Consider the following 25650-nt stretch of genomic DNA (forward strand, 5'->3'; position numbering starts at 1 on the left):
CAGCCCCGCCGCCCACAATGTGTTACAGCATTTTGGCACAGCTCTGTCTGTGCACATTAAAATACCAGTGGAAAATGTAATGCGAAATTGCAAACAGCTGCAGTGGAAGGAATTTCCAACTGGAAAATCGAATTTCAAATTTCTCTCTTGACATACAATATGAATGTATCATCATATACGTACATATATTTCATTTCATATTTATTTGTGTGCAGCGAATTTGGCCGGTGACAAGCTAAGGGCAAGCGTCCAAGGTAAATAGCGTTGCCCATCAAGTCGAAATCTCTATTAGTTAGATATTCGCTGTTGTCTCAATGTAACGATGACATTTTAAAGGCAGCCAATTTGCAGACAAGTCCGACAAGGCTAACAACAGCAGCAACAAGATGAACAACAACAGCATTTACATTTGCATCAGAATTTTTACCTTAAAATCTCTGTAGAGAGGCAAAAATATTGCGTGCTTAGCTACGTTTAACGTAGGCAGACGGAGCAAGCAGTTCGAGACTCTGAGCCCACATAGTCAGGTTGTATGATTTAATTAAATACACGTATTATAAATGTAATCAACAGTTGGCATTACTTAGAAGAGTTCAGGCAAATAGAAAGTACGAGAAAATGGGAATCAAATGATATTTAGAATGCCTAACAGAACAAAGGGCAAGCTATGTTAACTCTATGTCAAGCTAAAATTGTGTTAGGTCAAATAAAGTTATGTTAAGTTAATGTTATGCTAAAGTTCTGTTGTAGGAAACTGTACTGTACTGTACTGTTTTTCCACCAATGCATTGGAATTGCAATCTTGTGGTTACATTTTACTTCTACTCAAACTTTTAATATGGAGTCAGAAAAATACTCTGGAAATACTTTGGGGACATATAACTGATTAGATTGAGCAACTTGTAAAAAGATCAAGAACTTCTGGTAAACCTTTTACCTTTACTAAGAGTATATAAACATAAAACAAATCATTTTCTTTTTCTTTAGACAAAAATTAAACAAGAATTTTAATAATAATATATAAAGAGCCCATCAGAGATCATTTTCCAAACAAAACGTTGATCAGCTTTAAAGTATATTCAATATACAACCCATAGCAATCAAACAATTTTCACCCAATATAAACAAAATACATTATAAAATTTTAAGACAGGTACAATCATCATCAAATCACGCACTAAAAGCTGCTTTTATTATGTTTTTCTACATTTAACCAAGGTAGTAAAAGTTAGTTTTATTATAAGCAACAAAAATACGAATATATTCTGTATAAATTCTTGGGGCACACAGAGAATTTATAATTGAGTCCATGTAGACACAAAATATGAATATACATATATTCAAAATAATTTCGTATATATATAAATAATTGCAGCTATTAATGCAGCAGCGCCAGCAGACAAGAGCAATGGAGCAAAGTGAAATGCAATCTCTGCATGATTTTATTTTAATTTTTATTTTTTATTTATTTTTCATTTTACAATTCATATTCTCTGCTCTCGTCTTTTTTTTTTCCTCTTCATTTTTGTCTATAAATAAATGCAATTCGCGAATCTTTGATAAAACTTGGCGTGTTTCACGTTCAACACTCGAAGCGTTAATTGGGTCATAAATTCATAAATTTTCCAGCTTTTCATTTATTTTTATTAAAATATTGCAAGTTTATGAGCAGCAAAAAGAGCAGAAAATTATGGAAAACTTGAACAGTTTTTTGCTGCGAATCTACATCTGCATTTGAGGCCAAAAGTTCAAGTTGAAGTTTGTTTATAAATAGGTTCCAATTGTGATTATCCATTAGGAATTGTCGATTTATAAATAGATCGACTATTAAAATGGCATTTGGTCATCTCTTGCACGCGGCACAAAACATCATTAATTATATTATTCTCTGCGGTCAAGCGGGTTGGAACCGAAATACACATCAATAAAAATCAACTACGGAGCAGATATATATGTATGTGTATATAAATATATACATATTCATGAAAAATTGGAAAAGCTGGCCACAAAGGTGTTTCGTTTTCGACAACAAATTCAATTTATTATTCAAGCTCTGCAGATATACAAACAATTAGCCGACGACTAAATACCCTAAATAGCTCAAATCGGTTTACCTAATCATAGACTTTTCTAGCTACACTAATCTACCCCTTTGGCATTTGCTGTTGTAGGTATTTTTGAAAAAAATATTAAATTTGTAGAGAAAAATATTTTTAAGTACGCCAGGAAAAATGAAATCATGTCAAAGACACACTATTGAATAAGACTTTTTGGCAAACGTATTTCGCATGTTTTCTTAGTGCAACAAGAACCATATGTACGCCAATATATATATATACATATATACAGTATTTCAGCTACGTACATCCAGATTACGCAATGCAAAAGGCCCTGTACGAGCAGCCGAAAGAAAAAACAAACCGAAAAAAAAATTAATACAAATACAAAAGAACAAATGGCAAACAGTTTGAAGAGCCGAGACCCCCCATACAGGTCCACAAAGTGTGGCGGCAAAGTGAGCTGCGTAAACAAATCATGCGAGTGACATAGATTCTGTGTTTTGTTGTCATAAGTATTTTAGCGCGGAAATTCACCCACTCGACTTGGCGCAAATCTCTTTTGAATTGTCACCAAGAAATATGATTTCGCAGCGCCTAATTTGACAAAGGATATGACATAAGATAGTTGACAGCATTATTTCAGCGGCATAGACAGAGCTGAATAGCTCTCACAGTCAAGCAAACCCAAACAAAACACTTTGCATCAAAGCAAATTCGAGTTGTTCATTGGGAAAGCTAAAATTATTATTTGTGCTATTTTATCTATAAATTGACATTTTTGATTGCATGCTTTTAGGCGCATTGCAAATAATAATTAGATTGATCTTTAAACGATATTGATAATAAAATATATGAATATGCTAGGTATTCAACTATAAGATATTTCAATTGCATGTGCATAGAAAGATAGATAGATCGAGATAGTTATAAAAGCAATGCGATTTATTGATTGAGACTGCATAATCTTTTAAAGAGTTATTGTGTCTGTCAACGAGATTTAATCTGTGGATTAATTGACTTAAGAGAGGGGAGTTGCTCAAATGCCCTACCCAAAAATTAATAAGCCTAAGTTTAATAAATATTTATTCATGCATAACCAAAGATGTGATCATCTTCATTGATAGATAAGCTATTTAGAATGAACATAATAAATATACATATAATATATGTTGACTCTAGAAAAATGGAGCTTGAATAACAAATGTGTCCCTAAAATTAAAAATCGATATTACCTAGCATAGTAAATATATCAGCAATATATGTCAATGGGTCGATCAAAAACCAAATCGACCTTACAAACTAGAAACTGAACTTCCTTACCTAATATAAAGCCCAATTTATGTATTAGTGTAGTATTTATAAAATATAGAGTACAGTTTATATAGTGATCATACTTATCAAGTCTACTTTAAATCAATCAGGAAGTATACTAAAGAGATTTATCTCGTATGCCAAGCAATGGTCAGACATACACATTCATAGAACATCACAAAATGTAATTTTATTAGTAATAATAAACTGAAATTCTATATGCATGGACCATAGCAATAATGGCTGGTATTATGACTACTTAAAAAGATCTTTAAAACATGACATTTTAAGTATTCCCTGACTTGGCTGACAAGAGCAATAGAATAAGGCCATCAACTGAGCTATTCGCACAATACCCAAGAGATTTGGTACGCGAATCGATGACATCATATGACTGAAACGAGCCAAATGCAAATTGGGCCAAGCATATGGTATATATATACGATATATACGAGATATACTACATCAACTATATAGACTATATACCGTATATATATATATATTTATATTATATGGCCAATTGTCTCTGGCTGAATGTCAGTGCACTTGGCGCATGCATTGCGACCATTTGGATAACAAAACAAGTACGAACGTTGCAGTCGGGCGTTACCGACTGCGGAATACTCATTCACATCCCATCAACAATTTAGTAGTTAAGTTTCGTTCTAATACTGTAGAATATACAGGTTTTTCCGATTTGCCACGCCCCAGCTGGGCGTAGACACCTCATTTTTGGTCAGTTTTTAGAAAGAGATAACGTTACCCTAACTGCAAAGTTTGAATGCTTACCCTAAAAAAATGTGAAAATTACAGGGTATTTTTCGATATGCCACGCCCCTAAAGAGGCGTAAAAATTATTTTTGGGGAATCGATAGAGGAGGCTACCAGTAACTCAACTATCCAAATTTGAAGCTTCTAGCTATTATACTTTAGGAGATATAAACTTTTGCGGTTTGCCACGCCCCCTGTGGGCGGACATATATCCGACAAAACTTTTTGGTCTTGGGTGATCAGTCCGAGTATATGTACAAAATTTGAGGTCTCTGCCATCAATAGTGTCCAAAATATAGGAGAATTTAAAAAATCACTATATCTTCAGGTCCGATTTGCCACGCCCCCAACGGGCGTAGACTTATAATTTATCTTCAGACTTTATAGAATCATACCATTAGCTGACGTGCAAAATTTCAGCATTCTAGGTTTACAACTTTAGGAGATACAGTTTTATCCGATTTGCCACGCCCCCAATGGGCGTAGATATATCCGCCATAGCTCGTGATCTTGGGTGGTCAACGCGGACCTACATACCAAGTTTCAGCTTTCTAGCTCTTCAACAAACATGATTTCTGGTATATCGGAAAATGCATTTTCCGATTTGCCACGCCCCTAGTGGGCGGATCGGGAAAATTTTAACACTTTATAAATCGGAGATATACACGAGTATGTGTTCCAAATTTCAAGTCTCTAGCTTCAATAGCGCCGAAATAGATTGCGTTCATACGGACAGACGGACAGACGGACAGACGGACAGACGGACGGACAGCAAGACGGACATTGCACAAAACCAATATACTGATTCACTTTCGTGAATGAGTATAATGATCTCAATGCTAGGGCATTTCTGCAGTCCGATGTTTTCTGGCAGAGATGAGAAGTGAGACGCGAGAAAGGAGAAAACACGCAGATGCAAATAGATGAGAAATATTTATAGCTGAGTCGAGCCGGGGCGAGCATTGCGTCAGATGCAGTTTCTGAATGAACCGAATCGATCACATATATTTACAAATATATATTTATATATTCATATATTCATATTTATTGTCAGCAGTAATCGATAAACTAACAGATATCATAATAAATAATAAATAATAATAATAATAACAATAATCCTGCTCTCAATTCGATTTATAGATCGTTCGTGCGATTCTGGGTCTGGTCGTTAATATAATACAGTGAAAGATCCCTCAGTCTAGCGGAACTGGAACTGGTACTGGTACTGGAACTGGAACTGGGTGCATAACAGTTTGATTGCTTTTGATTTTTTTTGTGGATTGTTTTATGCAGCGTGCGCGATTTGGATGTGGGACTTATGAACATGTCTATAAGAAACAGATAAAGATTGAAATCAAATGAAAAATTATAGAATAATCGTTGCCTAGAAAAGCGGATAGAAATTGGCATCTTTGATCAGATCAAAGGTGTCAACAACAGAGCGAGCAGGCGCAGCTGTTGGTGCATTGTTAGTAACCAAATCGGAGCTCGGCGGCTCCTCGAAAGATGAGGCGGGAGTCAGGCACAAGCTATGCCCGGCACTTAGGCTGGACAAGAGATTCTGCTGCGTCGAAGCTGGCGTTAGATTCGTTGAGGCCGAAACCGTAATGGGCGCAATCTTGGCCAGCGCCTCGGCCAAGGCTGCATCAATGTCTGGGCCATTGGAGAGGTCTGGAGCCACGCTAGACTCCTGCTCTGTGGACTCTTTGATTGACTTCTTGCGCTTCTTCGTTTTCTTTTTCTGTGCTGGCTCAAGCTCCGCAATGCCACCCAAAGTTTCCTCGGCTACAAAGCCAATGCTGCTGCGTGGCGAAAAGAGTCCAGCGTTGGCCTCCTCATTGGTGGCGCTACTCTTGGAGCTACGTCGCGAACGCACCTTGCGCTTAGGGGTTTCCGTAAGGGTATCCCCATCCTCTCTGGTCGCAGAGCCGCGTCGATTCATTTGTTGATTCGTGTCTGAGTCGTTCTCGTCCCGCAATTCCTCTTCTGTTTTAGAGCCCTTGCGTGTCTTCTTCTTGCTCTTCTTCTTTTTGGGTTTCTCAAGGGCTTCTTCGTTCGCAGCATTTATAGCTTCCGTGTGATCGATTGCTTCCTCTCTGATCTCATTTTCCTGATCTGGCAACGTTTCCTCAAGGACAACGGACAACAGCTCGCGCTCTGGACTGCGGCTGAAGAGGGTTATGCTCTCGCCTCCCAGACTATACCGACGTAGATCCAATTCACCACTTGGTGCCGGTTCGTATAGATCCTGCTCCAGCTCTAGTTGCATCTCTAACTGTTCCTCATTCAGAGTTTGCTCTTGTTCCCCTTCCTCCAACTGTTCCTGTTCCTGTAGCTCCTTCTCTTCCTTCCCAGACTGCTCCACGTTGGGGTCTTCTGACTCATTGTCATCCAGTTTAAAGTTCTTACGCCAATTGTATTCCCTCTTCGGCTTGTAGTTCAGATCCACTTCAATATCATCCTCTAGAATTCCGCCCTGCAGCTTTGGGCTATAGCCATAGCGGGTGCGTAGGCGGGTCGACTGCCGTGCAGCCACCTGCGCATCGCCTAGATAACGCATCTCCGAGTCCCGACGCTCGCCTTCGAGCAGACCAATGGATACGTCTATGTCTCTATGCCTGTTGCCTTCTTCAGATCTAGTTAGCTCTCTGGTCTTGGCCCATAGTGCATAGCGATCGCTTTCCGAACTGGATTTCTCCTTGTCCGACTCGATCTGATCTGCATTATCCGCCGGCAGCTGCTCCTGCACCATTGTCTCGTAGTCCCTGAGAATGCCACTCTGTTTGCGATTCTTTACGGCATCGTTGTAGATCTGTTCGATAAACGAATCGGGATCGGAATAGGCTCCACCCACAGCCCCATCGTCCAGGCTGAAGTCTGCAAAGTCCTCCACATTGTCCACCTCCTCCCAGTCGTTGGCTTCCCGATTCGCATAACGATCCGCATTGCGTTCCGCCTCCTCGCACTCGGACGTATCGTGATGCGATTCATCCGTTGGCTGCGTACGCTCATTGTTATCCGAGATGCCCTCGTCCAATTCAAATTCGTATTCATCTTCGTCGTCGTCATCCATTTCGACCACAGTCTGTCGCTCGTCTTCGCTGTCATTGCTGCTGCAGGCTTCATCGTTGCCCGGATATTCTCCGCATATATCGAAATTATAAATTGCGCTCGTCTCATCAAACTCGGCTGCCTCCGCCTCGGCTGCGAGCACAGCGCGTGCCCAAGAGCCCTCTTCAGTGGCATATTCCGACTCCTTGCCCGACTCCCCCAGCAATTGTCTGCCCTCTTGCAAGTTCAGCTCGAGGCTGTCCAGATCGCGCGTGTAGAAATCCTCTTTGAGCCAGGTTCTCTTGCCCGTCAGCGAACGCACTTCGATCTGTGAGATATAGACACACTCATCGCTCGGATACTCCTCCACAGGCTGCTCTTGGGCCAGCGAGTAGCGTCTGAAATGATGATACTCCTCTGGCTCCAGATCGGCAAACGGATCCAGCTGCATAATCGCCGAATCAGAGGCACGTCTCTCACTATCCAGGAAATCGGCGTTCAAATAGCGCGAAAAGTTCTGAAAGTTTACGCTCGAAGCAGCCAGCTGATCCAGCAGCTGATCCTGCAGCTCCCGCTTGGCGGCCTCAGCGTCAATGTTCTGCAGAGCACGCGCCTCCTCCACATCCCGCACGGGCGAACGACTCTGGCTGCGTGAGCGCTGAAACTCGGCCGTGCGATGACGCAGGTCATCCAACTGGCCCGATATGCCTGCCCCGAGTGCGTCCTCCTTTCGCTCCTCTGAGGCCCTGCGATCGTATTCATTCGTCTTGGGCTTGGCACCCAGTCGCCTCTCGTTCTCCAATCCACTGGCGCTGACCAGCGAATTGAGTATCGCCTCCTGCATCTCACGCTGGGCTGCCGCCTGGTCTCTGGCCATCGATAGATCCAGTGAGGGCGAAGGCGTACGAGAGCGTTCGAAGCGTGCATTATCCTCCCGCTGCTGGGAGTACTCGCTGCCCAGGTCTAGGGATTCACCCACGTAGGTGGAACGCTTGAAGCCACTAATGTTAAGCTCCTCCTTTAGCTCACGCGCTGCATCCGAGATAGTGCGTTCGTAGTCGCAGGGAGAATCCGGTTCGACGCGCAACTCGACCTCCTCGCTGGCATTTGTCAGCTGATGCAGCGCCTCCAGATCGAACTCTCGCTGCTTGGCTATGCTGGCCAGCATATTCTCCATCTCGGCGCTGTGCTGCCGCAGAGTCCGCTGATCGGCGCCCTCGACATTGAGCGTGAGGTGGAACTCCAGTTCCTCCGTTTCACCGCTTGGCGAATTAGAGCGTGAACGCGAAGGCGACAGGGAGCGCATATCCCGACTGCTGCCTGGACGTTCCTCAATCGGATGATGAAACTCCGGTTCCGGTGTCTTAGCCCGTTGATCCAGCTGCTCAAAGAACGCATCATTCTGAGCAATAAGCTTCTCCTTTCTATGCTGCAAACTGTGCTCCAGATTGGCCGCCGAGGGCAGAGGCGAACGGGAACGCGAATGCGAGCGAACGCGATTCAGACGCAGCTGCTCGAACAGCTTGGCCATCGACTCAGGCGTATCCTCGGGCTCCTCTAGCTCTTCCTTGGGCTCTTCCACGCTCTCAATGGAGATGGTGGGCAAGGGCGGTGGACTGAGCGCAATCACGGGAATAGTTGGGACTGGAATATCCAGGCAAGCAGCTTGCTCATCCTTCAACTGCTCAAAGAGCTCATCGTTCTGTTTGATGCGCTTCAAACGTCTTGTCTCCAAGCTTCTTTCTATATTATCCGGTGTGGGCAAAGGCGAGCGTGAACGGGAACGGGAACGGGAACGTGACTGTGAACGCTCACGAGAATTGCGCTCGGCACGCAGATTTTCCACAAACAAACGCATCTCCTCGCGTGTGGGCAATGGCTCCGAGTCGTCTACTCTCGGCTCAGCCATGTCGTTGATCTCGATTACTGGCTGGGGTAGATTGCTATCGGATTCAGTGTGAGTTGAATGGGGCTCTCCTAGTCCATTAGTTTCCCTTTCCAGTGTAATTTCTCCTTGAGTATTCAACGCCTTCTGTTGCATTTGCTGCTCCAGCTCGTTGACAGTCTGAGGTTGTGTTTCAAAGATCATGGGCACAGCTGCACTACCGCCACCGTTCTGTGGCACTTCGTCGGCAACATTCTGGAGCTGCAGCTGCTCTCCCTGAGACTGGCTTACATTGATATTCGCCTCCAGCATTTGCAGAACTAATTCACAGCTCAGCTCGCCAGCCAGCAGACCCGCTTCGCTATCATCGTAGACCTCCAGCGTATGCGCCTCATCCACGTCCATGCGATTGGCCACGTTCTTCGGCTGTGGCGACGGATTGCGTGAGACAGATCTGGATCTCGAGGGGTTTACGGATGCCTGGAAGTCGTAGAAGTCGCTGATGCCCTCCATGAGCAAACCATATTCATCCCTCCAGGGACCCGTGTCCGGCTGATGAATCGTTATCGTTGGCGTCGGCATGCTGGGCGCTTGGCTGGCTGCCTCCGATTCGCGCCAACGCTCCTCGTAGTGATCCATTTCGTCGATGCGCGGACTGCGACGCAGACCGGGTGAACCGCGACGCGGCTGCTCCTCTGTCGCTGAAGAGGTTTGCAGCTGCAAAGGCAAAGGCCAGCAGGAAGCAGAAAGCAGAAGGCAGAGGCAGATATGAAAGGCAAACGGAAAGCGGTTAAAGCAATGGCAGGAGAAATAGTTAGGGCAAGGCGGGCATTGGGAGGCTGGGCGGGCATTGCGTGCGTGGATTAAGAGTTGGCCAAAGCACTTACATTGGATTTAATGTCGCTGCTGCTCGTTTCCGTTGCTTTCGAAGATTCCGCGCTATCCTTCTCCTGCTCCTGCTCCTTCTCCTTGTCCTTCTCCTGATCAAAAGTTGATCGATTATAATCAGCTGTTCAAGCTTCCGTGCATCACTTACCACTTGCTCCTTGGAGCGCTGCTGTCGCAGTGAATTGGCCGCCAGCTCATTTTGTTCCTCAGTCGCGTGCTCAAAGGATGAGGCTTTGGGCAAGTTCTGTGAATCATCCAACACCTCTTCGCCGGAGGCACGCCTCTCCAGGTCCAGCTCCTCCTCGTCAATGGACAAGGCCTTCTCGCGCTTCCAAAACTCCGTGTCCTTATAGTGCTCTGGCTGCACTTCGCCCCATGGATTGGTGCCCTCCTCGCCCAGCATTTCCAGCGAGCCAGTCACATCGGACCCTGCCTTCACGTCCTTGACAGGACTGCGTTTGTGTCGCCTGTGATGCGACTTGACACGCAGAGTGGGCTCTGTGTACTTGATGGGATTGTAGTCAGCCTTATCGCCATGCCGCAGCTCCTCCTCCTCCAGTGATGTGAACATTTTCAGCTCGTCGTCTCGTGAGGCGCGTGACTCACGCGACGAATTCGAGCTTCCGCTTGATCGTCGCTTCTTGAAGGCGCGTCGACGACCCGAGCCATCCTCACGTATCAGCGATCGGCTCTTGATGCCATCCAGCGATCGCAAATAGTCCTCGCTGTATTGGACATCGGGCACATTGTCCTCGCCCTCCGGCTCCTGACGTTCCTCCTCTGTTCTGCGCTCCTCGGAGGGCTGCGTGCTGAACGAGGACTGCTGGCTGGAATTTGGCTCCACGGAGGAGCCCTCATCGGAGACGCCCGGAAACATGAGGGTCTTTGAGCGCGTGTAAGGCTCGTCGACTCCTCCGCTCTTTTGGCCAAACTGAGTCTTGACGCGCTGCACAACCATCGGCTCTTCGACCGGCGGCTCCTCGAATCTGGGCGGCAATATCTTCTTGACGCACGGCTCCTCAACAACGGGCTCCATGCCCGCATATTGTGCATCCTCCTGCTGCTGCGCCGCCTGCAGCATGCGCTGCTGCAGCATCACCATCTCCTCCTCCGCCTCCATGAAGAGTCGCGCATTCTCTTCAATTGATCGTTGCTTCTTTTCTTTATCCATTTTGCCAGCTGCCTTTCGTCGCGACTCCTCCAATAGTATCGCCTCCTCCTCCAGCTCGCTCTCCGTGGCGCTCAGCTTACGCTCGCGCTCTGCTGCCAGGAGACGTTCCACAATTTCCGCATCCCTCTGCTCCTGCTCATCCTCCAAGTCGAACAACTGGCGCTCGATCTCTGCAGCAGCCGCCTCCTCTTCGATCAGGCGTTGGGCTCCGAGTCGTTCCTCTTCTGCTTCTCGCAGTTTTCTTTCATTTTCCTCCAGCTCCTGCTGTTCGTAATCCGCTCTTCTTTGCTCCTTCTCTCTTTCCAATTCGGCCTGCAGCAATTTTCTCTCATTTTCTTCGCGCTCGCGTTCAATTTCTTGCAATTTTCTTTCATTTTCCTGCCTTTCGCGCTCTGCTTCTTGCGATATTTTCTCATTTTCGGCTGCCAGCAATTTGCTTTCATTTTCCTCGCGCTGTTTTTCGGCCTCAATCACTTTGCGCTCATTCTCCTCCCGTTCCCGTTCGCTTTCCCGTTCTCGCTGTTCTTGCTCTTCGCGCTTTCTTTCGGCTGCTTCGCGTTCTTTTTCCGCCTCGATTAACCTTCGTGCGCTCTCATTCGCCTCGGCGGCCAATCGTTCCTCCTCGGCTCTCTTCCGATCCTCCTGCAGCCTGTGCTCCGCCTCGGCCAGCTGTTTGCGCGTCTCCTCCTCGATGCGTCGCTGCCGCTCAAGCTCCGCAGCCAGCGCCGCCCGTTTCTCTGCCTCCGACTCCACACGGAATCCATTGCTATAGAGCACCCCATCCTGCATCACACGGGTGCCCGCAGCTGCCTCCTTGGCCGCCGCCTCCGCCAGCTCCCTGTCCAGCCGCTCTTGCAGTCGCGACAGCTCCTCGCCATCGGGCGCCGCATCGATCGACGCACTATTGCCATTCGGATGCTGGCAGCTCCAGTGATACAGATGGCGTGCGACAAATGCAAACTCCAAGGCGCCCAGGTAGCCAATCAGCAGCGAGAAGAGCAGCTCCCCAATGCCGGTGAGCGCGTCGTCTGCAGCCATTCGCGTTCGCTTGCGTAATGCGCCGACTTTTTATAGAGTATTCAGAGGCAGCAATGCAATAATCGCGTATAGCTGCCCCTCTATGTGTGTGTGTGCGCGAGAGTGTGTGTGTGTGTGTGTATTCACCACGCACTCACAAACACTCAGACAGACTATCGAAACACTCAAAAGCGATTAGGTAATTCAGTTAGAAAATTTTTCCGATTTTCACTTGAAAATAAATAACTTAAATATTTGCAAAAATTTGCCAAAAATATATATTTTGCTTGAAATATATATATTGAGATATATATATAGATATTTTGCACACTTTATTCACTTTATTGGGCAGCGAGGCAGCAGCGTGGTGGCAGCAGTTGCAGTTGCAGTTGCACTTGGCGCCAGTTGTTGCCACCTAATCGATCGTCTTGCAACTGATTAATGCCGCGCAGCTAAAGGGCCGACAGCGGCTGAGTGAATCACAACGAATCGCGGCAAGGGGGCGTGGCGGCGGCAGCGGAACGGGTTGATTCGTTAAGTATTTTGGCAACGAAATTGGCCCACGGGCTATGGTTTTTTTTTTTTTTTTTTTTTTTTTTTTTTGCTCTCTTATTGGCAGAGCGCGATTCCTAATCAGCGCGCCATGTAAATTGCGAATGATTTTTCGTTTAACAATCTATTCAGCAAAAGGCCAATGAATAAATACATGCATACCAAAATACACACACACAGATACACGCTCATATAGCTATATATATTTTCTTTATTTTTTTTCACATTTTCCATTTTCACTTAGTTTTCGCATTTGTTGCGTTCACGCTTTTCATTTTGGGCTATTTATGTTTTTTAATACTTTTGCCATGGCCAATGTCGTTGCAGTTGTTGCTGCCACAAATTGCGGTAACAACAACAACAACAATTCATTTATCAGCAAATATGTTTAGATATAAGAAATTCCTATAATTTTATTTTTATTTTTTTCTAATAAATATCGAAATAATGTGCCAAAAATAAATTGGAATGCCTGGGCGTTTGTTTTTCCTTTTAAATTATTTGGGTTTCTCTCTCTCTCTCTCTTTCTGTGTTGAAAGGGAAAGTGTGTTTGCGACAGCTGAAGTGGGCGTGGCAGCCGTATGCTATATATTTATGTTATTTTCAATGGCAAACGAATGAGATCGCCACATGATATATAGAGATTATATTGAAGCCCACAGCTGGCACCGCAAAGTGAGCAGAGAGAAGGAACAGCTGCTGAGCTCTTGAGACAACATGCTTTGCGAAACAAAAACTGTTAGAAGGTCAAGAATCGCGATGAGTTTTTTAGGTGACATATACTGTTCATTAATCAAGAGTAAAACACTAGAAAATAGAGATCAATCAGTACAAGTTTTCATGTTGAAATTTGTTAAAAACGAAAAACAACATAAACTAAAATCTAAGCTCATAAAAATGAGATTTGGTATGAACATAAATCGGAATACACATTGTAAAAAAACATTCATTCGGTATTTTATTTATTTTTTTTAATTTTATATTTTATACTCTTTTTATTCTTTTATATTTGTATCTAATTATTTATTATTATTATTATTTAATTTCTATTTATTTCTATTTTATTTTTCTTTCCATTTTAATTTCATTAGTTTATTTATTTGTACTGCATTTTTATTAATTTTATACATTAAAATTATTATTATTTTTTAATATTTTTATTTTATTTTATATTTATTTTTTATTATTATTTACTTCTTATTTTCTCTTCTTATTTATTTAATTTTTCGATTTTCATTTTATTTTATTTTGTTTTTCATTTTTATTTTTATTTGTTTTTTTATTTTTTATCATTTTATTTTAAATTAAAATCTTAGAATTTTCTTACTTATAAAACCAGATTTCAAGCCTCAGACTTACTTCAATAGTTGCCTTGCTTCACTTGGCTTTAAAGCACTGCTCTGGTCAATATTGAAAGATTACTTAACACTAATGCTTGAACTCACTTCCAAATTCAAGCTGCTGCTTCTGCTGCTGCTGCTGCGGCCAGCGATGTCAACATGGCAAAGGACAATGCCACACAAGAACCGTTAGCTGGCCTCGATAAGCGCCAAAAGCTGCATTGGCTGACCTTTCGATATGGCCGACCAGATATGAAGTTCAATGAATTAAGTATAATCTACCTGGCTAAAGATTATGGAGGACACACCTCAGTCATTAAAGCGGACTGAGCGTGCGACAGGCCATAAAAGCAAAAACAAAACAACAACAGAAACTGAGACGAGCGAGCGCGAGGCAATTAGAACCGTGAAACAATTGGATGAACAGCCTGAAAGTGTGCTAAGCATTTGTGTCCACGTATTGTAGTCGAGTGTGAGTCTATGTATGCATGTATGTGTGCGAGACAATTTGGTGATGGATTTGAAAGCGCGCACTCACCTCATCACAGCCCGTGCAGCGGGGTTTCAGCATTTCCGCGTAATGGCGCTCACAGTAGACTTTGTCGTCGTGGACGCAGTAGGTGAGGTCCACCAGCAGCTCGTTGCAGGTGCTGCACGTGAAGCACTTGGGGTGCCACATGACGCTCTCCACAAATTTGGGCGCGGCCACAACCAAATCGCCAGCAGAGATCTCATTCTCGCACTGCGCGCAATGCTCATCGTAGGGCGCATCCTTAATGTAGGCTGCACAAGGACAAGCAAAAGTCATAAGCATTAGCTAAAGGACTTCTCCCAATCCCATGCAAAACTCACCTATATCCAGTGCAATCTCATTGCGTGCCGTCACAAAGTCCTCAAACGACGCCTCGTGCTGCACCTCCAGATGCCGGCAGTGCTCCAGCGAGAGATCCTGCTTGGGCAGCTGATACGCTATCTGCTGCTCCCGCCATCGCGCCCCCTCGCTGCCCAGCCGCGGCACCTTCTCCTCGGGCAGCTGCTCGAAGTAGCGATTCACCCGGGACGAGGCACGCACACCAGCCGGCACCCACGTATAGCCCAGATCTCGTGGCTCCACGCCCGAATCAGCGGGCGACACCACCTTGAAGCCGAGTCGCTCGTGCACACTCGTCGTCTGTTGTTGGTAAATGGCGTGAGCCTCTCGTGGACATTTGCACGACTGACAGGTTTTCCTGGAAGAGCATAAAAGATGAGAGATGATGAGAGATTGCTTGAGGAAGGTGAAAGGCAAAAGTAGGTAATGGGAAAGCTGAGAATAAGACACCTTTATATTGTATTATTTTTAATTTTATTTTTATATATTATATTATATTATATTATTATATTATATATATTATAAAATGCTAAATGCTTTTAGTATCTCAAGAATAGATAAAAGTTATGAACAAATTCTATAGAACTTAAATTTTCTACATTTTCCATTAATTTTATATAATTATTTTTATTATTATTATTTTTTTCATAACTTTTTATTTTTATATTATTATTATAATTTTAATTATTAATTCAAAATGTTCTCTCTCTCAATTTCGAGTTCACGCTATAATTTTCATTGTAGTTCCAATTTTTGCCGCTACTCACGAAAGCAGCGCTCGCTGCAAGCTCATTTCACAGCACATACAGCGCCATCTAGCGGCAGCTTTCACAGCCGCTCACACGCGCTTACCTCACAATGAGATCGTAAATTTCCTTTCTATCGAACACCTTGCAGTAGACGCTGAGCACATTGAGGCAGGCGTAATGCATGCCCGTCCAGGGCACGTCGGAGGAGGCCATTGCCGCCCACAGGGGGCAATCAGCGTGGCGGTCCAGGTCGAGCATCTTAACCATTTTATGTGCACTACTTAACGGTTAACACTTTACGATGCTCCGCACATTAACGTTAACGGCACTTGAAACTTTGCTAGTTTTACGAATCTATTTAAATATTATTGCTTATTAAATTTCACGTTCTGCTTCACAATTATTTTTCACTTTTATTTTCTTCTTTAGCTTTCAGTTTGGGTTTCTTTTGCCCGTTCGGCCTGACTCATCGAGTGCTGCTTGGGAGGCGCCTCCACACAGAAAGAGAATGAGATATTTATATATAAGTTAAACAGTTTGCATTTGGCACATCTGTTTGGATTATTTGCTCATTGACATTTTGATGAAGGTGTTAATTTTAACCGTTATACGAGCGCGCACACATTTACGACGTCTTCTGTTTACGCTATTTGAGTTGAATTTTGTTTTCTTTGAATTGCCATTAATTGTTTCGGTTTTCTTATATGTCTTCTCTGTTTTCCAATTAGACAAATACAATCAATGTCATAAAGGAACAAACAACAACAACAAAAACAACAGCGACCCACGCCAGAAACATGAGTCGAGCCAAATGACCAGCACTCAAAAAAGGTATTCGAAAATGAAATAAAAATAAAAAATAAAAGCAAAGCCGAAGGTAAAGGTATAGATAAAGCGAAAGCTAAAGGTAAAGGTAAAGGCAGAGGCAGAGGCAACGGCAGAGACAGCAGCTCCCAACTTTCTGATAAGATTAATAAATACGAAAAAATAAAAATAAAGAACCCCAACACACGTTCGTATTGGATTGCGTGATGTCATCAGGGGGCGGCTGGGCGATGGAGGCGTGGCTGGGGCAGCAAAACAGATTGTCAACTGCCACGAAAAGTAAAACAGCTCAGGTAGCTACTAAAGTCGAAAAATAGCTGATGAGCAAACAGCCAGCCAGAGATAAGTCCAATAAGAACGACGCACACGCAGTCCAATAAGAGGAAATGCATGAAAGCTCGAGCTGACCTTTTATAGGCACAAACTAAGCGCCAACTGTTGCTAATTGCTCACGACTCGACGTCAATGCGGAAAATGCAACAGGTATGCAAATGGCTCAAGGGGGGGAGGGGAGGGGAGGTTAGTTACCTGGTATCTGGTATCTTAATGCAAACATGGCATAATTTAATGGAATTATTTGCATGATTCATATTCGCAATTTTCTGTCTGCTATCAAGAAACGAGATCAACTTATGTTTCTACTATGAATCATTAGATAAAAAACATACATATATATCATTTGATAAGCAATAAAAATTGCTGAAAGTGGGGTAGATCTATGTCTAGAGCTGAGATAACTTGATTTATAGTAGAAATTCTTATGGAACTCGTCAAAAAACATAAACAAGATAAGTTGAAATTTTTGCGGCATGTTGTAGAGACAATTAAGAGAAGGATTATAAGAACAGAAGAACAGAAACATGTATATCTTTCTTAAATATATATGAACCACTGCATATTTTATATATTTTATATTTAATCTTGATTGGTATTGCCCAGCCAATCTATTGTACAATCATAAAGATATTGTCATAAAACTTGTCATTAATTTATTTTTGTACTACATATATATCGATATAGCTGGCATTTGAAGTCTATGTCATATAGTTTAAGTATGACTAACAAAGAAGTCCTTGTCTGCAGAATACCTCCGTCATGTTGAAATTACTTATACGCTGTACGAAAACCAATATTATAACAATCTTATCTTAGCAAATTGATTCAACCATTCTCGTAGAGTTCCTTAGCAATCTAACATTCTTCCCATTTTCTATATATCTCAATCATAATAATAAACAATGAAGAACTAACCCTCGAGCTCTACATACATACATAAAATGATATCTGATAAAGTCAAGTTTTTAGTAAAGTTAAATTTCGGATAACAGTCGCTTGCCTTCGAAATATATTTCAATTTGTCTTTATAATCTATGTTGTCTGTATGATTAATTTCTATTTTCTGCCGTACAATCTATGTTTCATATATATATAAAAACAAATTACAAAATTCGAATTTAAGCACTTTGTGACCTCAAGCAAAGTTCTTTTAATAGCATTACCTACTTAATCACAGTGCCTGAAGCTAATACATCATACTAATACCCGCTATAAATAGCCAAAAGACGCTGACATTTACATGCATATAATATATATAGTACATATATATTTAAATATGTATATTTAGTTACAATTTGCAAAAGGCCAAAGAGTCAAGAGCTAAATTATAAATTTGTCTGCTTCTTATCTTCTACATAATAGAGTATACCTGGTATATAGACAGAGATAACTGCAGTCATTCGTATACTATCTAAATAAATTCAGTTCCTTTCGTATTCATAAAGTTGTCAGATGCGCAGCCTTATCTCACTTTGAGCAAACAATTACTGTGCCATTAAAACGTGTTCAGTGCAGATTAAACAGATGTCGTACGCCCATATCAAATGAGCGAAAAAGCGAACAGATTTCATTTAATTGAATTGCGACAGCAACACGAATTTAATAAACGATAGCACAGAGCAATCAGCGAGAGACTTGAGCCCAATATGCAATGTCTGTATATATGTACATGAATAAAGAATTCTTATCGAAGGGTAGATTACAAAGAGATACCCTAGAAAATGGCGAAATGAGAGGAAAAAATATCGTATAGATCGCTGGTAGATGAGGTTAAATATGAAAATACATATTATTCTATATATTATATTATATTATATATTATTCCATAGTTATGTAAACTTATATCAAAATTATAATTGCTAAAACTTTTAATTACTTTACTTTTATCCCTTCCCTATGCAAATTTTCATATATTTAAAGTTTTTAATCTCAGAGATTTTTCTTATTAACACAGTTTTTCTTGGAAAACAATTGTAATTTTTGGTTAGTTCTAATTGCCATATCTGAAATCTTAAGCATTTACTTTTATGATTTTTTGCGGTTTTTACTTGAGACAAGTTAACAATAGAAAATAATTTCTAGTCTATATGATATACTCTATATCTGTATGTATGTATGTATGCCCGAAAACATGAATTTTTGACAAGCGGATAAAAGCGTATGAAAACATAATGAACACGGCAAAGCAAGAAGAAGAGGCAGCAGCAGCAGCAAGCGTCGAAGTCGCTGCCAAAGTTTTGCTGCCTGATAAATGTAATTAAAAGCTAGCACACACATACGCACACACAGACGTTCGTTTGTTGTTGCCCGCAGCATTTGGCAGTTTGCTGGTTAGCCGTAGAATTACAGGAGGAGCTGCGCGGGGCGGTCAAAGAATTACAATTGATAAGCACCAAAGTCACTTTCATTTATATACCTATGTACATATAAACACATATACATACAGTATGTCCATTAATTGTTTGCAAAACAAAAAAAGTCGTACAAATTTAACTTTAACATCATATTTTATTAGGAAAGGCACTTTTTCTCAGAATTTTTTTTTTACATTACTTTAGTTTCATATATTCTTAAAGAAAATAAATAACAAAAATAATAAAAATAGCAACAAAACATACAAAATAATTCAAAACAAAAAAAAAACAGCAAATATCGGCTGTCCATTAATTCTTTGCAAAATGCAAACATTAGTTGAAAGAAGACGGGAAAAAACTAACGGGACATCAAAATTAAATGCGGCTCGCTGGGTCTATTTTCACAAGTCTTCCGCGAATTCATTCGTTATAATAAAGTCGTGGGATCACTACTATTTTTCATAAAATTTGAATTTTCGCAATGCCTGGTAAACGCACCGATGACAATTTGATACAATTAGTGTATTTTAATTATATGAAAGGAAAAACCATCAAGGAGTTAGCTGAAATGTTTAATATTAAGCTTAGAACAGTTTATAATATTATTAATCGGGCAGAAAAAGAAAATAGACTGGAGCTAAACAGCTCTAAAGGCAGACCAGCAAAGCTCTCTCGACGAGATTGTTCTCAAATTCTTAAGACAGTGGAAAACAAACCACACACAAGTCTCCGGGAGTTGGTGACGGACATTAGGTTAAACCTTCAAAAGACAGTGTGTCGCGAGACTGTGAGAAAAGTTCTTAATTTACACAAATACTCCTCACATGTGGCAAGAAAGAAACCGTTGCTGTCTGCTGTAAATATTGAAAAACGTCTGACCTTCGCAAGACTTCATATTGACTGTCCTCCTAACTATTGGAATAATGTTATCTTTTGCGACGAGACAAAGATAATGTTGTTTTATAATGATGGCCCAGGAAAAGTTTGGCGGAAACCCAAAACAGCCCTCCACGCCAAAAACATTGTGCCCACTGTTAAGTTTGGCAAGCTATCAGTGATGATGTGGGGTTGTATTTCTTCGAAAGGTGTGGGAGAGCTGAGAATATTCGACGATATCATGACGAAGGAATTTTATTTGGATATTTGAAGAACGAATTGACAAAAAGCGCGCACAACTTTGGCTTCATTAATCCTGAAAACCCCAGCAAACTAAAATATAAGCTGTATCAGGATAATGATCCGAAACACAAGTCACTGCTGTGTCGCACTTGGCTTCTTTATAACTGCAGCAAAGTTATTGACACCCCACCCCAAAGCCCGGATATCAATCCGATTGAGAATTTGTGGGCTTTACTAAAGAGAAAAGTCGCCAAACGGAGCCCTAAGACGAAAAACGAGCTAATTCGTTGCATACACGAGGAGTGGCGCAAAATACCGGAATACTACGACATAAATGAACTAATATTGTCGATGTCGCGACGCCTCAGAGGTGTAATGGAAGCTAATGGTGGACATACCAAATATTAGCCAATTCCATACCGATCTGAGAGAGATACAGATCTCATAATATTAATGTTTGCATTTTGCAAAGAATTAATGGACAGCCGATATTTGCTGTTTTTTTTGTTTTGAATTATTTTGTATGTTTTGTTGCTATTTTTATTATTTTTGTTATTTATTTTCTTTAAGAATATATGAAACTAAAGTAATGTAAAAAAAAAATTCTGAGAAAAAGTGCCTTTCCTAATAAAATATGATGTTAAAGTTAAATTTGTACGACTTTTTTTGTTTTGCAAACAATTAATGGACATACTGTATGTTTCTACGCCTCGGCGAGCAATTGGAAAAGTTTTTGGCGACAAACCGACATTTAAGGGCCAACTGCAGAGTAGACATCTCCCCGTTTCCCCGCCTCCACGGCTGTCCGTCTCAATTCTCGTCTGACCTCCTGCTTCTTGCTTTTCGCCCAACAACTCTGAGTCTGAGCGAAATCCAATTTTCCACTATAATTGAACAGGTTGCGCCATAAACAGTAAACAATAAAAATGTGCGCATAAAAGTCAACGCCGAAGTGCAACAAATCTCAATTATGAGCAGCAGCACAGCTCAGCACAGCGCGCAAGGCGTGCGAGCGAGAGATGGCTAGGCTAAAAGAGAGCGAGAGTAACAGTGAGAGTGAGAGTGAGCGTGTGCCGAAGGGAGATTTTAATGCGATTACGACAAGAACAACAACAATAACAACAGTAACAATGCTTGCTCTATTCTATGCACTTGACTGCGGCTACTGTCCCACATAAACTGAACTAAATAAAAGTCAGTTTATAAATGATGCGTGTAGATGGCAAACGCTAATTGAATCAGTGAGCAGCCAACCAGCGATAAGGTAGATAATTAACATATGCCGTTAAGACAAACAGACAAAGAGAGTGTCGCAGAGAGGGAGAGAGCGTGCGAGCAGTGCCCACCCGCTTGGAAGTTAAGCAGCGGCTGTTGTCATGACAGCGCTGGAAAGCAGCTTCTAGTTTATGACTTGCAGACACACGCATAGCCGCACACACACATGCACGTACACACACACACACAAATGCGGAAAAGAATTATATACTTCTGCAACTGTTACTTTAGTTTTTTCTATCTATGTATTTATGTATGTGTTTGTATATAAATGCCAAATTGCATTGCGCTTTGTGAATTATTACGGCCTTGCATGCACATTACTTTGGCTTTAGCATTTGCTTGACTCTCCTCTCTTTTTCGCTCTCTCTCTCTTTCTTTTTTTATTATGCGCGGGGGTTTGCAGTTCCGCGAAATCTGGCCACAATGTGCTACACAAAAAAATATATAAAACCAAAACAGGCGCAACAAATGACAAAGCCGGATGATGCACTTTGATAAATTTAGCTGTAGCTACATGTGCATGTGCATGTGCGTGAGCGTGCATGCGTGTATATGTGTGTGCGTGCTTTACTGCATGTCTCATATATAAAGCCAAAATGTTGGCAAGTCAATTAAGATCCTTTTAGTTCGCCTACCCTTGTCACGTTCTGTGTAATGGATCGAGCTTAATATCTGAAATTCCATAAAGCGTGAACGAGCCTGTGCCTTAAACCGTTATTCTTGTCACATACAATCTTTATACGCAAATTCGCGAAAGTATCTTTAATGGGAAGTCTCTGTAGCATGAGAGATATAAAAATGAAATGATTTAGCCAACAAAAAAATCCCAATATATGCGTATCAAAATAATGTGGGATACACAAAATCTTATCAAAAGACTTTCAGGTTAATTGTCACTCGCAATTGTATTTCTAGTTAACTATGAATCGAAACTTGCACAAAAATGAAATTTATCCTTAAGAGATTTAATTGCAAAAATATTCTAAATTTGTATAAAAAATATTTTTATTGTTTTTCATTTTTATAAACAAATTCAAGAATTATATGATTGAAAACGTTAAACGTAAATATTTCAAAATTTTTTAAAAATCCAGCCTAAAATTTAACAACATATGTATATATGCATATTGTATTAAAAGAATTTTCCATCCCCAGTTATGAGCTATCCAAATCTTTCACACCTTTAATTTCAAGAATTTTAATTATTTTTATTGCGATATTTTCTTCTGATTTATTCCACGTGAAGCACAGAATTCTAAACAAAGACACATTTATGGTTATTTTCATTGAAATGATTTTTGTTGTGCCAAAAATTTTTACTTTTGATCTGTTCGCCCTGTCACCGCATAAATAAACAACAACAGCAATAAAAACAACAAATTCAATTTTGCAAGAATTTTTCGGTCAAACATAATTTTTGGATGTCTTTTATACAAACAACTTTTCGATTTGTTTATAAATATGAAGAAACCGCAATTGGATAAATGTAAACAAGAATTTGGCTGGCAATCGGCGTTTTGTTTGGGGCCGAAGAAGAAGAGGAAAACAACAGAGAATATGATTTCGGTTTTTCGAATTTCTGTGAGCACTTGAACTTGAACAGCCATGAACACAACCCACACACACAGACATACACATAAACACTTCATTATCTTTTAATTTAATTAATTTTTTGTTGGGCTTTACACCTTTTTGGCCAACAGACAAACGCAGAAATTAAGAAGTCAACGAACGCCGCACGAAAGTCGCGTGAAAAACGCGCGCGTTTGCGTAGCGAGTGTGAAATGAAAAGGGCGCTGCGAGCGCTGCCAACCGCACCGTTACACAATTCAATCCCAACTGAACTCTGCGTCGGCGTCGTCGTCTGGTCTGGTCTGTTCTGCCTGCTGTTATGCCATGCATGTTGCTGTTGTTGTTGTCGTCGGCGCAGCCGAAGCGTAGCATAAACGAAGCTCTCCACTACGGAAAGAAAGCAAAGCGAGCATCGTGGGAGATGGGGCCAAAGAGCACGCTCGGCTTGACGAGTGAGAGTAAGCGAATGTGTGTGTGTGTGAGAGAGAGAGAGTGCAAGCGATAATGACATGGCACCTGCTTGTGTCTTCTTGTTGTTGTTGTTCTTCTTCCACTTCTTTGTTTTGGCTGCTGTGTGACTCTTGCTGGTGCGTCTGCCGACAGGCGGCGTTGCACCGCAACCGCTTATTAGCAATGCGAGTGCGTTAGGGTTTTAATATACCCTGTAGCTATCAACAAAGTGTAAAAAGGAGGATTATGGTTTTGTGGTAATGTTAATTGGCGGTTTTATAACACATTGATTAAATGTGTGAAAGGGGAATATCTTCAATATATATTGAATTATATACATATATTTTATGCCATTTATGTGAATGAAGAGTGTTTTAAGTGACTCATTTCATTTGGAATGTCAATTATTTCATATTTTGTATTGTCAATATTTTTAATATTTTTAGCTTTAATATTTATAATTTATATATAGATAAGTGTTTGCATAAATATAAATAAAAATTCAGGCTTTTTCTGAGCTACTATTTATCAGTATAGTACAGGTTATTTGCTAGTCGAGAAGTCACAGCAAACTAATCTCTGCCTCGTTTCGTCATTAATGCAACGCATGATGCACACACGTGTGAGAATTGGCTAATGAGTCAACAGGTTGTCCGCTTGGCTGCCCCAAAGTGGAGTCGAACGAATTTCGAGTGGAGCCGCAGCTGCAGTTTTTCGGAAGGCGGGCGCCAAGTGGGTGGGATTAATTAATGGGCAGCGAGCACTGCATTTATTATACAAATGTAGCTCAGGGATGGCAGCGGGCAATAGGCGGCAGTGGACAGACGGCCAGCATAGCCTGCAGCATATCGAGAAAGGCGGCCAAGGTCAGAGTCATAGTCAGAGTCAGAGTCAACTAGAGTCGCCCAACTGTGGCAGCCACATTTATCAAAGTGCCTTCGCTTTGATTGCCACAAGCAACAAATTACACGTATTTATAAACGAAGCGGCAAGGCGGCTACAAAGTATCGAATAGACCAATTGAAATGTCTTACTTCTCATTTAACTAGCACTGCGAATGGGAGCATGGGAGGGAGGGAAAGAGGCAGCTGCAAAAGTGGGGGACAAACATTGTCAGCGGCTATACGAAATCCATAAAGACAACACAAATGGCCCGTAAAAATATTATGATGCCATTGAATGTGGCACGAGTTGCTACTGAGAATATGTGCAACAATTTGGTTGAACGGCTGGTTGAATACCCTGTAAAAGTTATGGAGGAAAATGAATGAAAAATAGTTATGAGAGGAGAGAGAATAGAAATGAGAGATTGAAAGGAGAGAATAATACAAAATAGAGCACAGAGAAGAAATGTGAGAAGATAGAAGAGGGAAGAGAGACCAGAGAGCTGACAAGAGAGAAGAGACAAGATTTAAAAGAGAATATATATGAGAGATAAGAGGTGGCAGGTGAGAAAGATTAGATACAAGAAGAGAGAATAGAGTATAGAATATAGCGAATTGAGAATAGAGAACAGTTCTCTATAGAATAGATATCATGAAAACGGAAGAAACTGGAGAATAAAATACGCCATGTATAAATCTTTACAGGGTATATATGCTGTGTGTTGCCTTTTGCTCATCGCATTGTGGTTTTTCTTCAGCTCACTTTGCCGGCACTTTGTTCGATTTGTATATTTGCACTACAAATAGACAAATGGACCGGACGGCGTTGGGCGGCGGGGGCGTGCCAGTTGGGTGGCTCAATGGGCAATTGGTCTTTGGCCAAGAGTTTTTCATTCATGGCGTACGCGCCCAAAAGTCAACAGACCCTCAGGAGTCTCTCAACAACTGTGATGGACAGCGCACGCATGAATATACCTACATATATAAATATACATATATACATATATACATATAAATTTATATGTATATCTGGCGGCCATTTTCGCTGTGACGGCAGCAAAAAGAGATCCGAATCCCTTGGCCGGATCAGCAATGAGTAAGGCAGGCGATTCATTGCTTGATTTCTTCTCTTTTTTTTCGCTTTGCTCATAATTTATGAGATTTTG

At 41.6% G+C, this 25650-nt stretch overlaps 1 protein-coding gene across 8 annotated transcripts in view; it reads right to left on the bottom strand.

Moving 5' to 3' along the window:
* Positions 1-25650, bottom strand: part of Lmpt (four and a half LIM domains protein limpet) — a 71690-nt gene that overhangs the window by 14588 nt on the left and 31452 nt on the right. For 4 of the 8 annotated variants that reach the window (XM_089467951.1, XM_018006478.2, XM_089467952.1 and 1 more), the window contains 2 exons: positions 14899-15275; positions 14585-14829 (listed from right to left, as the gene is read on the bottom strand). In XM_089467951.1, the coding sequence (XP_089324077.1) occupies positions 14585-14829; positions 14899-15275 (622 nt within the window). The other 4 variants (XM_018006480.2, XM_089467953.1, XM_089467950.1 and 1 more) reach the window with 4 other exon arrangements.

Source organism: Drosophila arizonae, chromosome 4 (genome assembly GCF_054131065.1).
Source record: "Drosophila arizonae isolate 15081-1271.41 chromosome 4, UAZ_ARI_1.0, whole genome shotgun sequence".
NCBI classification, from domain to species: Eukaryota; Metazoa; Arthropoda; class Insecta; order Diptera; family Drosophilidae; genus Drosophila; species Drosophila arizonae.